The sequence below is a fragment of the Sabethes cyaneus genome, chromosome 2, assembly GCF_943734655.1.
Source record: "Sabethes cyaneus chromosome 2, idSabCyanKW18_F2, whole genome shotgun sequence".
NCBI classification, from domain to species: Eukaryota; Metazoa; Arthropoda; class Insecta; order Diptera; family Culicidae; genus Sabethes; species Sabethes cyaneus.
Window position 1 is genome coordinate 32382420 of NC_071354.1, and position 15867 is coordinate 32398286.

Below are 15867 nucleotides of genomic sequence, written 5' to 3' on the forward strand. Positions count from 1 at the left end.
GGGACAAAGAAAGATTCAAAAAAGTGTCCAGAAATGGTCAAAAACAACCCAGAAAAAGCTGAATGAAAAATCAAGGCCAACAATTAAAGATGAGTCAAAAAGAAGTTTTTAAAAGTGTGAAAGAACGATTCACAGAAAAAAATTAGTCAAAGTCAGAGTCAGAGTCAAAGAAAGAGCTAGTAGAAAAACCAATAAAGGAGCCAAGTCATAATAAAAGAAGGATTTAAGTAAACATTTAAAGTCAAGGAAACTGTCAAAGAAAGAACCAAAGGGTCATAGAAAGAACCAAATAACGAACCAAAGAAAGCACCAAAAAAGGGTTTTGAAAAACGGTGAAAACAAGCCAATCAAGAGAAAGAGAGAAAATTAGTTAAAAATGGGTCATACCAAAAATAAAAATGCATTTAAAAACATTTTTTTAAATAAATCTAAAAAGAGTATGCGAAAGGGTTAAAGCAAGAATCTAAAAAAGATGTACATAAGGAGTCAAAGAAAGGGTCGGGAAAACAGTTAACCAGAAATTAAAAAGAGTAAAAGAAGGTAAAAATGGTCAAACGTGTCCGAAAGCGATCAAAAATAAAGAGAAAAGAATTGCCAGAAAAAAAAACAAAAAATAAAGAAATGATTCCAGAGATTCAAAAACCTATAAAAGAAAGTTGCCGAAAATATCTAAGATCAAAGAAAGATCTAGAGGAAAAATATAAAAAGAAAGAAGCGAGAACAATTGGTAGAAGAAATAGCAAAAGAAATATTCAAATAAAGAGTAAAAAAGGCGTCAAGATAAGAGGCAGGAAGGATTTAGAGAGAAAATGAACACAAAACTCAAAAAGATTTAAAGGGCGATCTAAAACAAGCCAAAAAGGATAGAAAAAGACTAAAAACCAAAATAAACTGCAGTAGAAATGAACAGTAAGCAAAAGAATGATTCAAAGAAAAAATCAAAACAAAGAATCAAAGGAAGAGACAAAAAGAGTTAAAAGATGAACCAAAGAAAGAGTTAAAAAAATGTTCTAAGAAAGGTTCAAAAAAGTTTTAGAAAACTTTTGGTCAAAAACAAACCGGAAAAGAGAGAGAAAATGAGTCAAAAGCAGGGTAAAAACGGAATCAAAAGTACTTTCTAAAACTAAGTTCCAAATAAGTAATAGAAAGAGTAAAAGAAACGTTCAAATTAAAAATTACAGAAAAAGTCAAGGAAAGGTGAGACAATAGAGCAAAAGAAAAAGTCACAAAAAATATACGAAAAGGTAAAAACAGTAAAAACACTGGCCGAAAAACGATCTAAAATAGGTCAAAAAGGGTTGAATTATTCATGTTATTCAGGAGTGAAAAACAATTGCCAAAAATGAGTCTTAAAAAGTCAAAGAAAAATCCAACAGGAGTTAAAAAACGCACTAGATGAAGAACCACAAAAGTAGCAAAGTAGTACTCAGCGAATGAGTAAAAGTAAAAGTAAAGGAATGAGCTAGAATATGGTAAAAGAGCGAGCTAAGGAAGCGTCAACATAGCGTCCGAAAAACGATCTAAGACAAGATGATAAAAAGGGGTACAAGTTACAAATACTGTTGCTCAAAATAAGTCTAGAAAAAGATAAAGAGCCAAAGGGAGTATCAAATACAGACGCAAAGAAAAAGTTGAAAAAGGGTCCAAAAAATTTCAAAAAAAAAAAAACAATCCAAGACAAGAAGCAGTGGAACAAAAGTCAGTGAAAGAGCCTCATGGACAACTCAAAGAAAAAATCAAAATAAAAATAACCAAAAGGGTAAGAATAGTACAAAATGTGCTTAAAAAGCGATTGAAAAACCAATAAAAAAGAAACTAACAGAGGCCGAAAAGTTTCAGAAAGAGTATCTGAAAGCTGAACAAAAGAAGTTGAAAGGAATCTAAAAGTAATCAAAGAAAATATCAATGGAAGAAGCTAAAAACAACTTAAAATGATCTAAAAAGGGCCGAAAATAAGTCGAAAGCAAAATGAAAAAGGAGCCAAAATGAGTAAAAAATGAACATAATAGTAAGAGACAGGTTCTTTCACTTTAAAGAAGGTTAAGAGGACCGAAAGTTTTTAAAAATATCTAAGAGAGAGAGAGAGACAGAGAGGCGCAGCCAACTGTTTTAGAAAATCAGGTAAATCACGGGACTAGTGTCACTGCGATCATGTTGATTGCAACTTATTTCCAATCCAGAGTCTACAAAGAGTTTAAAATAAATATAATTTCTGTGTAAAACCACAGAGAACAGACATTCATCTTGGTCTCGGGACGTGTGTAAAAGCTCTGCCGCCATTTTGAAGGTAAGTGGCAATGCTCCCGCTACGTGGCGCTCGCATCACTGACAGAATGGGCTTTGATTGTCAATGACTGTCAACGCATATCAAAGCTTTCGTCATATTTTCACCAAAGCATTTCGCAGTTGCTACAGCCTACAGCAACTAACATATTGCTTAATGTTTACCCAATATATCAAACTTTAAATTAAGTAAACATTTATCAAAAATAATAACGATTAAATGATTCCGAGAATCTGTGTTTCTGTTTCAGAAACGAACGTACCAGATAGAGGTAGCGCAATTGCTATCTAATTTTCGCCAATGAATTAACATTAAACCAGACTACATACATGGCGATAAAGGTGATTCCGATTCACGTGCCATTGGCATACAGACCGAGAATAAGCCATGATTTAGCGACCGACATCTCCGAGATCATTGATACAATGCCAAACACTGCACCATCGGCGGACGTCGATGAAGTGGTAGGTTTTCCGAGGCTCACAGATGAAAGGTTACTGCTAGTTCCGCCGCTGTGGAGTAAAACGATCGAATGGCACGAGTGTTCCAATGTGAAAAAACTTTAAATCTAACACCAATTTACCATACTTTTGAAAATAAAAGGAAAAGTTGAAATGCTGTTCAATTTTTCCATTTTCAGCGACGTTCAACAAATAACATAAACAAAATCGAGCAACAACCGTTGCTACAGTTACTGCCGTCAGAGTAGCCAGTATTTCTAATATATAGATAATGACAAGAATATATAATAAATATGGCAACAAGGATATTGAACAACTGGTGCACCGTAAAAGAGATGTCGCTAGTGTCTTGTTCAAAAGTTTACACACCATTTGCATGATATTTTATATGAGCATAAATGTCTGTTCTCTGTGGTAAAACATTCTTAAAAGAGTCTAACATGTGCTTCAAGGGTCAAAAAGACCGGAAAGTGCCTAAAAGTTGTTTAAAATTAATCTAAAAAGACTGAAACGGAATGATAACTTACTTACGGAACTTAAAATCAGCTCTGAGAAAAGAGAAAAATCTAAACCGAGTCCCAAAACAGTCCATCAAAGAGTTTAGGAAAGCTACAAATTATCTAAAACTAGTCTGTAAAACGACCAAAACGTCTTAAAAAGTATGAAATGAGTTTATAATAAGTCAAAAAAGAGTCTAGAATGCATCTAACATGGGTTTTACGTATTTTTCTATTTTTTTTATGGTCGTGAAATATATTGTTTCGTTGTTTCCGTGAAAAAAGTATATGGAGTATGAAAACAAGATTCTACAGAAGCAAATCTCTAAAATTGCTCCAGCTTGTTCTGCGAGGTTCTGCAATGCCTAACGGGTGGCAACTAAAATTTCGGAATTTTTTCGCGGTCCTTATGCTCAATAAAAAACGAGCTCAGAGAGAAATGAGAGTATGTATGTGTTAGCTCTCTCGCTCCTCTTTTCGTTAATATTTTTTGTTTTGTTTATGTTTGCCCAGTTTGGCTAAAAATGGCGTCGAAACAAGAAGCATTTCGGGAGCGCGTTGTACACTTCTACGAACTGCTGCAGAAATCTCGGCAAAAAGCATACGGCTTAAACTTTTAACAAGCAAGTATGTTGCGGCTTCGACTGTTTACCATATCCTAAGATGCCCAACAACTATTCGCAAGCAAGGTAGTGGAAGACCAGCCAAAATTATGGACGCAGAAGGACATCGTTCTTTTTCTCGTTTCTTCATCAACAAGCCCTCTGGTTTGGCTATCAATTAAGATGCAGCAGACAAATGTTTGAAGAAAATTTTGATCCCGTTTCTACAAAAACATCATGCAGATGGACAATACGTGTTTTGGCCGGATAGAGCATCATCGCATTACGCCAAAAGATCACAATCGTTCCTTGATGCCCATTCGATCCCATTTTTACCCATAAACCACGACCCGAAAAATCTGTCTCAGTGCGCCCAACCGAAGATTTCTTCGGTATTTTGAGTTCTTTGATGTACAAAAATAACTGGAAGGCCACGAATTGCAAACAGTTGATTGGTAGGATAAGGAGATGCATTCGCAAAATTGACATGATGGCCGTACAACGCTCCTGTTTCGACGTCAAACGAAAGCTTCGCCGAACAGCCGATAACGGACCGTTTTCAAATGTACACTAATTTCTTTTCAACAATGGATTATGTATCTTTAATTTCGGTAAATCAGATCTTCTTCATGGATCTTTGTCTTGACAGCCTGAGAAAAAAATTTCAAAATTTTAGTTGCCACCCGTTAGCTGCATGATTTTTTTGAAACGATATTTGTGAGTGTGAAACGACAAGGTAATTTTCGGATCATATTTATCGAAAAAAATATTAATGTATGACGTCATAAATCAAGCTAAATACCTACTGTAAGTTGTATTTCTTAAACTATAAAGATACCTGTTAACTTTTCTTTTTTTACACACCGAAAACAAATGCACTTTAGTTTTTTTTTAATTTTTTGGTCTTTAGAACCTCGTACCGACAACGCTGACTCTTCCCGGGCAGCGGACCATGCAGTTCTTTGCCCACACAACCGCATCGTGAACCGTCGGAAAAACGCAACTATAATAGTGACACTCTTCCGAACCCACCAGCTTACACTTCCGCATCATTTCATAAACCGGACAGGACGGACCGGCTAGCAGTACCGTAATGGCCAGATTTTCCAGCTCGTTGATCAACAACTTGAGCGACGAAACAGCGGATGGATCGATGTCGCTTATGCGGGTGCAATCCAGCACCAGATAGCGCAAATCCGGGTGGCGCTTGGCCTCATCGTCGTCGCGTTTTTTCTGCTCCTGAATTATGTCCAGGTTCAGTGCCTCGCAAAGACTGGCTTTGTACGTGGATCGGGTGGCGAAGTTTAAGCTTCCACTGTAGTGGAATATCTTCACCCCGTGAATACGAACTGTCTGTGAAAAAGCAAAAAAAAAGTTAAATTCTAGTCACATAATTTTAGTTACCGCAGACTTACTCCCTTGTATCGACTCGAATCCAAGTACAGGTCAGTATCGGGAACATTTTCCAGCAAACAAGTGTATGATTTCATACCGCGGAAGAAGATAGAGCAAATACTCAACGAGAGACCCACCAGCAGGCCGACGTCAATGCTGACCAGGACGGTGGACAGGAAAGTGCCCATCCACACGACTGCGTCAATGGTGCTTAGCCTGTAGAAATCGACAAACTGAGTCACTTGCATCAGCAGTCGACGCAAGGCAACCATAATTATTCCGGACAGGATGCAAACCGGTAACGGTTCGAAGAACGGTCCGATGTACAGCAGTACCACCGCCAGTATGCAGCAGGAAAAGATGGACGTCAGTTGGGTCTTTCCTCCGACCAGATACTGCACCATGGAACGCGATAGAGACGCCGACATGGGCGCGCAGGAGAAAAAGCAACCCGCCAGATTACTGGCGCCCATCGCCAGCAGCTCTTGGTTGAAGTCCATCTCGTAGTTTTCCCGCTGGGCAAATATGGTTCCCATCGACACGGTTACCGCGTACGAGACGGTTGCCACGATGAAGCTGTCCACGATGATCAACTGCAGAAGGTCCCAGTCCGGCAGGGCAGGTTCTAGGAAAAGAAATAAAATTGTATGGATTAATGTTGGGAACTCATCTTATTTGGTCTTCAATTTGTTTTTTCTTGACAAGGGCGCTCTGCCCTTCATGACGAAATTGTTACATATTAGGCTAACCACTCAAAACGGTGACAGAATGAATGCCATAAATATGGCAATAATTCTGACGTTAGCCATGTATACCAATAACGCAAAATCGGTACTGGTACTGGCCTGATACTACTAAGATTCGAACCCATCCACGACCATTCGTTTGTTAAAGCAGACTCGGTAACCTTGCGGCTACAGAACCCTCCTAAAGGGTGTCCCACATCAAATTACACCACTGAAGAAACGCTGATAGAAAATTGGCCTTGGGTATTTTTCTCTTGAAAATTTGGGTAGAAGTAGGTTAGAGTGTACTGTTTACACTGTATTTTTATCGCGGTCAGTTTTTCGAAAATTGGAAAAAATGGCGTCACCCGAAAAGCAACGTCGCGAATTTATGTTGTGCAAGCACCTGGAAAACCCTCAACTCTCTCATCGGGACATCGGAAAACAACTCGGAATCGTGCAGTTAACGGCGAGTCGTGTGATTAAACGTTACTTCGAAACTCTGAGCATCGAACAGCAGGAGAAATGCGGTCAGAATGGATGTTCTATTAGTGATCATGATCACAAGCGTGGCGTGAAAGCATTTAAGCGGAATCCCAATGCTTCGGACAGGGATGTGGCCAAAAAATTGAATCTGTGCAAGTTTTTCGTTCAGAAAGCCAAGGATCGTAGGGACTGCATACGTACAAAGTGCAGAAGGCTCCAAATTGTGACGAACGTCAAAATACGGTGGGAAAGTCACGGGACTGGAGACTCTCCAGTGGAGACTGTACATCGAGATGCTGACGAATCCTTGTTGTCTTATCATTGATAATGAGACTTATGTCAAGGCGGACTTCTGGCAGCTTCCGGGAAAACTGTATTTCACAGCCCAGTACAATGCAGATACTTTCAAAGTTTGCCTAGAAATACATGATTTGGCATGTGGCAAACGGAGTGCGCCGTTCCTGACTACCAAAACTGTAAACGTTCAGATCTACCTCAAGGAGAGTCTATAGAAGCGTATGCTTCCTTTGTTGAAGCAACACGAGGGTCCTACTATTCAAAGCATCTGCTGGATTGGTACGAAGCCAACGGGGTTACTTTCGTACCCAAAGGTATGAACCCCTCCAACGCACCGGAACTAAGGCCCATCCAAAAATAGTGGGCTATTATGAAGTAGGCACTACGGAAGCATGCCAAGGAAGTGGTTTTCGGTACAGAAGAAGCTGCAGCCAGATGTTGTCCAAAACTTTTTGAGTGGAGTTAACGTAAAGCGTAAGGTGCGAGCATACGGTTATTTCAATACCATAATAATTGAATGAAATAAATAACCCATTAGTAGGTTATATTTTATGGTCTGAGAGTTTGAAAAGGATCGGTCAATTAGGTAATTTTTACAGTGTTTCTTCCGTGGTGCAATTTGATGTGGGACACCCTTTATAACGCATGCTTAAAAACATAGACTGATTTTAGCTATTTTTCATGCGATTACCCTTCCACCTAGTCTTGAATTCATTTATGCATCACCAATCGTAGCAACCCCATTGTGTACAGACAAAAATTGACAGTGTTATCTGTTGATTTGCAGCAGACATGGCAAAAATAGTCCAGAAGCAATTACGCTCGATGCTTTGTTCGTACTGTCAACTGCACCCCCGAGCGGAGAAGTTGGATGTCGTGAGGCTCTTCGTATCCGCCGGATATAGTCGATCCGGCGTTTACAACATCCTTTCCGATCTAGAGATAGGCGTGAGTGTCGAATAAAAATCAGACTCCGGCCGTATGACGGTGCTGCGCAACCGGAAAGTGCAACAGAAGCTGATGTTGAATACCGAGAGCAAGGAGGCCTCATCGCTCTGTGCGTAGGGCTGGCTCAACCGGATCGGATCAACCTGGCCAAAATGGTCATCTTTATGCAGAAGCGTCAGTCGAGGCCGGCCGAGTCTACTGGTGAAGAGCATCGTGACGAGACCTACTTGACTCTCGAAAACAACGACTGGGATACTTTACATCTCTTAACAAAGAGGTAATGAAGCAATTTGTAGCGATTATTTCAAATATAAATCCCACATCAAGTTCCCGTAGAAGGTCCGTCTGTGACTGACGATCAGCGAGAATAGACTGTTCAAGCTAGTGTTCTTTCCTTCGGGGCTTCCGGAAGGTATGCAGTACAAAGTGCCAGCCGGGAGCTATCACTTTCATCAAGAATTATCACGCAGAGGAGCATGTGGTCTTTTGACCGAACCTAGCCTCCACTCATTATGCCAAAAAGTTGTATCGAAAACCGCCAATCCTTCTAACGTCCTTCAGCTGGGAGCGATAGAAATTTTTTGGACAAACCTCCAACTGCAAGTTAGAAGAGATTTTCGATGTGGTCTACTTTCGATATTTTCCATGTGATATTTCCGTTCCTGGATGGAAATTTAGTGTGCTAACCTCTCACATTCTGATAATAAATCGCGAATTGTTCTGGAGGAATATCAAGGCTTTGTTGTTGCAACCATTAGGATGACCCTTGGACAACTGGAGTGGCCGGCGTCCTGGAACACAACAATTAGCTGTCCGTGGAGCAAAATTCTCTGGCTCTTTATGGCAAAAATGCCTAGCATCAGCAAACTAAAAGCTTCTGAAATGAAGACTATCTAATTCTTGAAATAGAAGAAACGTCGACAATTACAGAATGTTCTCAGCTACACGCGTCATCACAACTCTTCGAGCTAGTAGTACCAATCTCTTCCACCGTTCAGTAGTACATCGCCAATGAGCAACACGAAATTATGTGATTGACTACTACTATCACCGACTTTTCAGGCTTTCTGTGGGATTCCGCAAGGGAATCATCTTGGACCGTAGGATTTAAAACTGGTTCCCAACGATTCGCCTAATGTTTACGCACTCTAGGAGTAGGTTTTGATTTTTTGAATGGCTCATGCTACTGAATTTTGATAAAAACGAAGCGAAACCTGCTATCAAATGTAACCTTGTAACATCACATGGTAACATGATCACATGAGTTAAGGGAACTCAGAGTACACTCCAAAAGTTATTAGAAAAACTTAATGATTCACAGCAACACAGCTGAAATTGAAAATGGTGCAACTTAGTGCTAAGCTCAAGGAACTCCCTTTAGAGCTCGAACAGGCGAGCGAAGCTCCGGAACCGAGTTTCTGTTTTGTAAGAGTTGAAGGAGTATGAGTCGACGTTCGATCCGATGATATCTGCACGCTCATCATCTGGTATGTGAGATAAAATCGATCGACTCAACGGGCGATGTATATGGCTGGTCGAATAAAATGAGATGGCATTGAGCAAAGTTGAACTTTGGAGGTGGCGTTAAATCACGACGGGAAAGCCGTCAATCGGATATGAGAGCCAGTGATGCTTTTATAGTGGAGATTGAAAAAGGTATTCCTGCGCGGATAAATCCCGCGTTATTATCGTAACCTGTTGCCCTTAAATCAACTTAAATGCTATTTTGGCGAAATATACCGCTACTTTACTGCTAGCCTTCCTATAGTGCTGACAATGCTTATTTGCGGCTGATTAAGTACATATTAATATTTTCTGAAACGGTGGTTCTACAATTGATGAAGGGACGGTAGGGGAAAGTAATGAAGAATTTTTTGAATGGAGGGGAATGAGTGGAAAGGTGAGGAGGAGAGGGGGTTATTGTGACCCATCAAAAAATATTAATATATATATGCTTGACCGCATTTCAAAGTCAAGACTAAAAACACGAGGTTTGGTCTGTTTCATAGAAACGGAGCCTTTCCCCGAAAACCAGCGCTGAGAATCGCGGCTAACACGCTGACAGACGAACAGCGTCATACACTGTACCTTGTAAGTTGCAAGGGTTTGCATAGTGTCGTCGTCCCGCCAGTAAAAACAAAGATAGTTAAAAAAAACTTCTCGGTCGGTGGTTTCTACAGTAGACGGAGGAAGAGGCACAATTTGTGTCTAAAAATAACTCAACCCATGTCGCTAGCTTAATAAGGGGGGTTGTGCAGTCTCCTTTTGTCCAACGCCTCTGTGGTTCAAAGGTACATGGGTACCAGCGAGCCATATGCCCTGGCGGGTGTTGTGTTGTTGACCGCATTTCAGGACTAAAGACACGAGGTTTGGTCTGTTTTGATTACATATTGCAAATATTTCATGGGGTGATAGAGGACTATATTTGATACATCAGCGCGACCACTAATGTAACTTTTCTGAAATGAAAAAAGTTACACAAGCGCAAGCGGTCGAGTCGTGTACTGAGTACACGACGGGCAATAGCTCTAGTTTGTGAAGAGATATAAGGTTGTGACTTTCAACAAAGTTGCTTATCTAGTTAAGACTCATCCGGTGATATAAGACAAAGGTCGAAACTGATTCGCTAAATGGCGTTTATAATGAAGAAATTAAATTCATTTAGGAATATTTCAGAACCGTAATGAGCTAGAAGGTTACTTTTTACTACAAAGTGGTTTGTAAAATCAAGACGCATTTGGTAACGAACACTGAAGTTTGGAACCAGTCCACTAGATGGAGTATACGGTGAAATTCAATTCATTTGGCGACATTTCCGAACCATGACGAGATAGAAGGTTGATGTTTTCGATAAAGTTGTTTATCAGGTCAAGATACTTCCGATGATCGTAAATAAATTTCGGTGGTGATGATGAGAAAATCAAATTGTTTTCGGAATATTGCGGAACCATGATGACATAGAACACTGCTATTCTCTACAAAGCGGTTTGTGTAGTCAAAACACGTTAGATAACGCATCCTGTCCTTTTCACCATTGATGCCGTTATAAATTCCAGCCAATCAACAGCTATTTCTATGGCTTCCTAAAAGAAGCAATTGATACGTATTTATTCAACTTTTATCAAAAGACGAGAAGAAGAGCACAGACTGATCAAAATTCTTTTGACGATGCAATTTCGTCGTGTACATCGTCTAGCAAAAATGTCGCCAGAAAAAGATTCCTGGAAACCCATGCCGCGTTTCTATCACATTGTTCAAAAATATTTTAGAGAATGTTTGAGTCACTAATAGGATTACTCGAAAATCTGGCAAACACGAATAAATGTCTGGCCAATATCTGGCGATCAATTTGACCGATAGGGAGGACTTTTTCGGGAACCGTCTTGCCTGTTTTGTTCAACGCAGATACAAAATGTAGTCTGAAATTAGGAGTGATGACAGGACGGAGAAACAGAGATCTGGCAAAAATCTTGGACATTAACAAATATCTGGAAGATTTTGAGCTTTGTCGGGCATGCAATAAGAAATCTGGTAAAATCTAGATTGATCAGCAAAGCAAAACCATGGGTATAAACATCCTTCAGAACTTGACCCTTCGATAGGCTTCGCAGCCGTTTAGCCGCAGGAAAATCACGGGGCTAGTGCAAAGATCCTATTAACTCTGTAGCGGCACCGCCCAGGCGAGACTTGAACATACGCTTTTTTCATTGGGCTCGAATACTTCACCCTTTCCTTGTACTACGTGTGTGTTATTTCCTGTATGATATAAGTGACCGTAATAAGAATATTACAGGATTGTTAAGTTGAATAAGTATTATGTGTCTCTAGATGAGTGAATCTCGATGTATATTGTCTCTAAAATATGTGCACTATTCAGTTGTTGACAAACTCTGTTTTGGGAAATTCGCCAAGAGAATACTATTTGCAAACATTTTGGTGTTCTTTACCAGACCAGATAAGCCACTTTATCGCCTATTCAACATAAGCAGAGATATCGCAAAAAGAAATATGATTTTACCAACTGCGACACCTAACGGAACAGTTCCGAATTTAACCGATCATTTTCAAATTCGTCTTGTCTAGATACACAACTTTGTCAAAAACAGCAACCTTCTATAGTATCATAGTCATGAGATATCATCATAAGATTATAATTTGACCACTTGCGCCACCTAGTGAGACAGTTTCGAACTTTGTTATGTATTACCAAATGCGTCTTGTTCGAAGAAATAATTTTGTAGAACACAGTAACATTCTATCTCGTCACGTTTCTGAGATATTCCAAAAAAATCAATATGCTCGTTATTGGAGTAAAAATGCTTAAAATCCATTTTTTTTGCTCGATTAAAAAACTATCTTTGTTTTTTTTCGCCTCCCCCCTTCAGGAGGGACACCGGAGGGACAAAAGCTTTAAAAAATATTTGTAATGGCCTAACTAACTGCAAATAAGCACCCCGAGCGGGAGCGAGGAGCACAATGATATCAAAATGTGTTATGGAAATCGAATAACTCGTATCAAAATTTGGTCTTGTTTTGGCTGGCATAGTAAAATAACAAAAAATAATATCAAACTTTTGCTCCTTTAAGGTCAAAAGAATAACTACTTGTGATATCTGAATAAAAAAGCAATAATATGATTGTAAACAGAGTTTAGAATAACATATTTTAGTGTTATTAAGGTATTGAATAACAAATGCAGTAGCATATGAGATATTAAAAAATCATTTTAAAATATCATTTTATAAAAATATAATCTAAAATCTCTTTAATCAATAAATTTTTTTTATCAAATATATCGAATGTCATTTTGAGGTCAAAATAAGATATGATAACAAAATCTTATTAAAGTTATTAAACTCATCTTACAACCCCTGTTTAAAATGTCTACTCAATAACAAAATGTGTTATCAATGTATCTCCATATCTATTCAATAACAAAATATAACATTTTAACACAGTTTGATATTATTTTTATATTATTTTGCTCTTCGCTCCTGCTCGGGATGATCAGCACTACAAGAAGGCCAGCAGCAAAGTAGTCACATATTTTGCCAAAATTGATTTTAAGTAGCATTTAAGGCGATTTAAATGCTTATTGGATTGCACTTAAACTGCATTGGAAATGCTTATTGGTTACCTGGGGTGATTTTAACTTTTTAAAATGTCGAAAATCGAGTGTTCCGGTCGTAGTTCCGAAACAACAAAATGCGCTTTTGGGAAACTTTAACCACAAGAAAATTATGATTTGACAAATAGGAAAAAAATATTTTGCCTCACTTGGAGTGTAGTTCTTTCTGCTTTTCTTTGGAGCGTGGAAAATTTTGGAAGAAGCCTTTACCAGATTTACTGGATTTTTCACAGAATCTGGATCTGGATGAAACTCTAAAACTTTTTGTCCTTTATTGATACGATATAGTTTTGAAAAAATGCCTTATAATGTGTTCGTTGAAGTCAAAGAAATTTATAACCTTACGGGAAAATATTGTGGAATAGAGGTTTTCTATCAGATCATACCCCTCCTTTTCTTATGTTTTCTCGAAAGTACTCCCAATACGGGTGACAATGGTGCAAAAATATATTTTTTTCGTTGACTCTAGAATTTACTACGATTTTCTAAACAATGCAAATTGCAAGAATGTTGAGTTTCTTTTCACCAAATCACGAATGTTGAGTTTTAAAAAATTCTTTTCGGCTGCACTGTTTATCAAAATTTTTAAATTTTCTGGCAGCATTGCACAACAGTTTTTGACATATGTGTATCAGCGGTTGAGTGAAAAGGACAAAACGAATGAAAAGCTAATGATTACCTTCTGTTTCGTTTCGTGTGTTGCTTGCCATAAGAGTAAAGAGTGGCACAAATGGTTTCGAAGTGGTGAAAATAGAGGACACTGGTACAAAAAGGCATGTAATACATCCGAGAAGAGACGGGTTGAAATATAGGTATTTTAGTTTTTCATTTTTACAGTAGTTAGAGGTTTTAATAAAGAAAGTTTTATATGGGTGTCATTTCTAAGAGCCAAACCGAACATTTAGTAAAAAAATATTTTTGACGGAAAACCTCTATTGGTGAAAGACAACCGTTTTTGTGATACACTAAGATAGGTTTGAAACAAGCACTTACCAGGAAAACCAGTTGGTATGTGCTCGATGGTTCTAATGGCATGATCCTTCGCAAGATTGAAATGTGTTGACATCAGCGAACCGATGATTAGGAGTATCAGCTCAACAGGAACCGGAACAATGCTAAATTTTGCTACCTTTTTCTATTTGGTAAAGTGAGCAGATAAAATATATCCTATTAGTTTTAATTAGCACTACCATAAAGCAAGCAGCGAGCGTTTTACCTTAAGATACACATTGTTGAAGGTAAGTATTGCTATCGTGCAGAGAGATATCGATACGGATATGTAGTTTACTTTGCCGAGAGCCGCAATAATGGCAGCATATTGCTAGAAATTCAAACAAAATAATCAAAACCTAATCTAATTTTTAATTTTTCACACTTCACTTACTCGAACAATTTTGAAGGCTCCAACAATCGGAGGAAGCGGCACACCCAGCAAAAGATTAACCTGCGATGTGAACACATAGATGGCAGCACCGGTTGTGAAACCGGAAATCAGCGTTTCCGACAGTAGGAACGAAAGTACTCCCATTCGGCAAAAATAAAACAGAATCTGCCATAGGGACACGGCGAATGTCAGCGTGGCGGCCACCTCGATAGGTCCCCTGGTAACGATCTGTTCTCCAGCAACTGCGGCTAGTGTATCGTTGCCAGCCACACTACCAGACATTGCTCCACCAGCCGTGGAGTACTGCAGTATGGTCTTGCTAATCAGAATTGAGACTACAGCGAACGTTCCCATCGAATTGTGTCGTGAAGTTCCCAGGAAAATGTACACTATCACCGGAAAGAAGGCCATGTAGAGACCCACGATTGGAGGTAAATAGGCCAACATGGCATACCCCATCCCCTGAGGGATGTGCATAATTCCGACAGTAAACCCACTGATCAAGTCAGCCATGAACCAACTCTTCCAGGGATACTCTGGTATCCAAGCAACGATCGGGAACACACTTTTGATGTAGTCTGCCATACTGAAGCTTCTGACCGAACTCATCACTTCATCCGCCACTCGTCGCTTCGGTTTACTGTAATTCATTTCCGTGTTCAGCTCTTCCTGTTGATAGTTAGGCCGGGCCATGGTCAACTGCAGCTTGTCTGCTTTAACTCTAACTTCTTCCGCCTCATGCTGATATCCATTGTTGGTTTGTCCACCACCAGTCATCCTGTTCTTCGGTGCCAAAACTTTAACTAGGATCGGATTCAAAACACTCACCACACCACTCACTGCACCAGTATCGGTTACTTTTGTGAAGACCACAAATCCAATAACCACTCCGTCTCCATTGAAACATGCTTTTATGTTTATTGGAGCCTGCCCTGATGTCACGATCTATTAACGCGGTTACGCGCGAATAAAATGCAACCAATTGCGGCAAGGATATTGTACGATTTTAAACGAAAAAAATGGTTGTTTTTTTTGGGAAAAAAAACTCAAATGTTTAGTAAAATGGAATTAAAAACTTTCACCCATATTAAGTATGGAAACTATATCGGAGAATAATAAAATGATTTACTAGAAAATGGATTGAAAATACTTTCGAAAGAAAAATCGCCGAAAAATTAACACTGGAATCGACTGCTGATAACAGCGAAATTCTGGTAGTGCCAGAAATCAAAACAACTTGTTTGATGAGTGGCAAAAAAAATTCTTTACCTTTCAGGCGCTAAACATGCTAAAATGCTCTAATTGATACGTAAAACTTGGCTCATAATCGTTTGCGGTCGGCTGATCGGCTGAGGTTTGACCGAATACGCAGTCAATGTGTTTCTTTTCTTCGTTGTGACACTTTGTTGGTTTGTTGCGATGGCGCGACACCTCTCCCTGTTACCCTGTATTGTTTACTTTCTGCACGTCAGATCACGTTTCTTTGGTTCGGCTGACAGAGAGGTGCTAAAGTAAAAGGGTAACTATAGATCGTAGAGTGCGGGTGGGTGTGTTCAACCCTGACCAGGACGAAAAATTTTCTGAATGTGGCTCGAATCGACTCGACGAGAACAGAAGAAATAGAAGAAAAACAGTTCCGGGAAAAGTCAGTGGTTTATCA

At 39.2% G+C, this 15867-nt stretch overlaps 1 protein-coding gene across 1 annotated transcript; it reads right to left on the reverse strand.

The window, feature by feature from the left end:
- Positions 1–2636: 2636 nt before the first annotated feature.
- LOC128735244 (solute carrier family 26 member 10-like) lies at positions 2637–14984 on the reverse strand. Its single transcript, XM_053829740.1, has 6 exons — positions 14208–14984; positions 14040–14144; positions 13817–13958; positions 5260–5864; positions 4815–5197; positions 2637–2796 (listed from the first exon to the last, which is right to left on the reverse strand). Exons 1-6 carry the CDS (start codon positions 14982–14984, stop codon positions 2637–2639), a joined length of 2172 nt encoding a protein of 723 aa, XP_053685715.1.
- Positions 14985–15867: the final 883 nt, after the last annotated feature.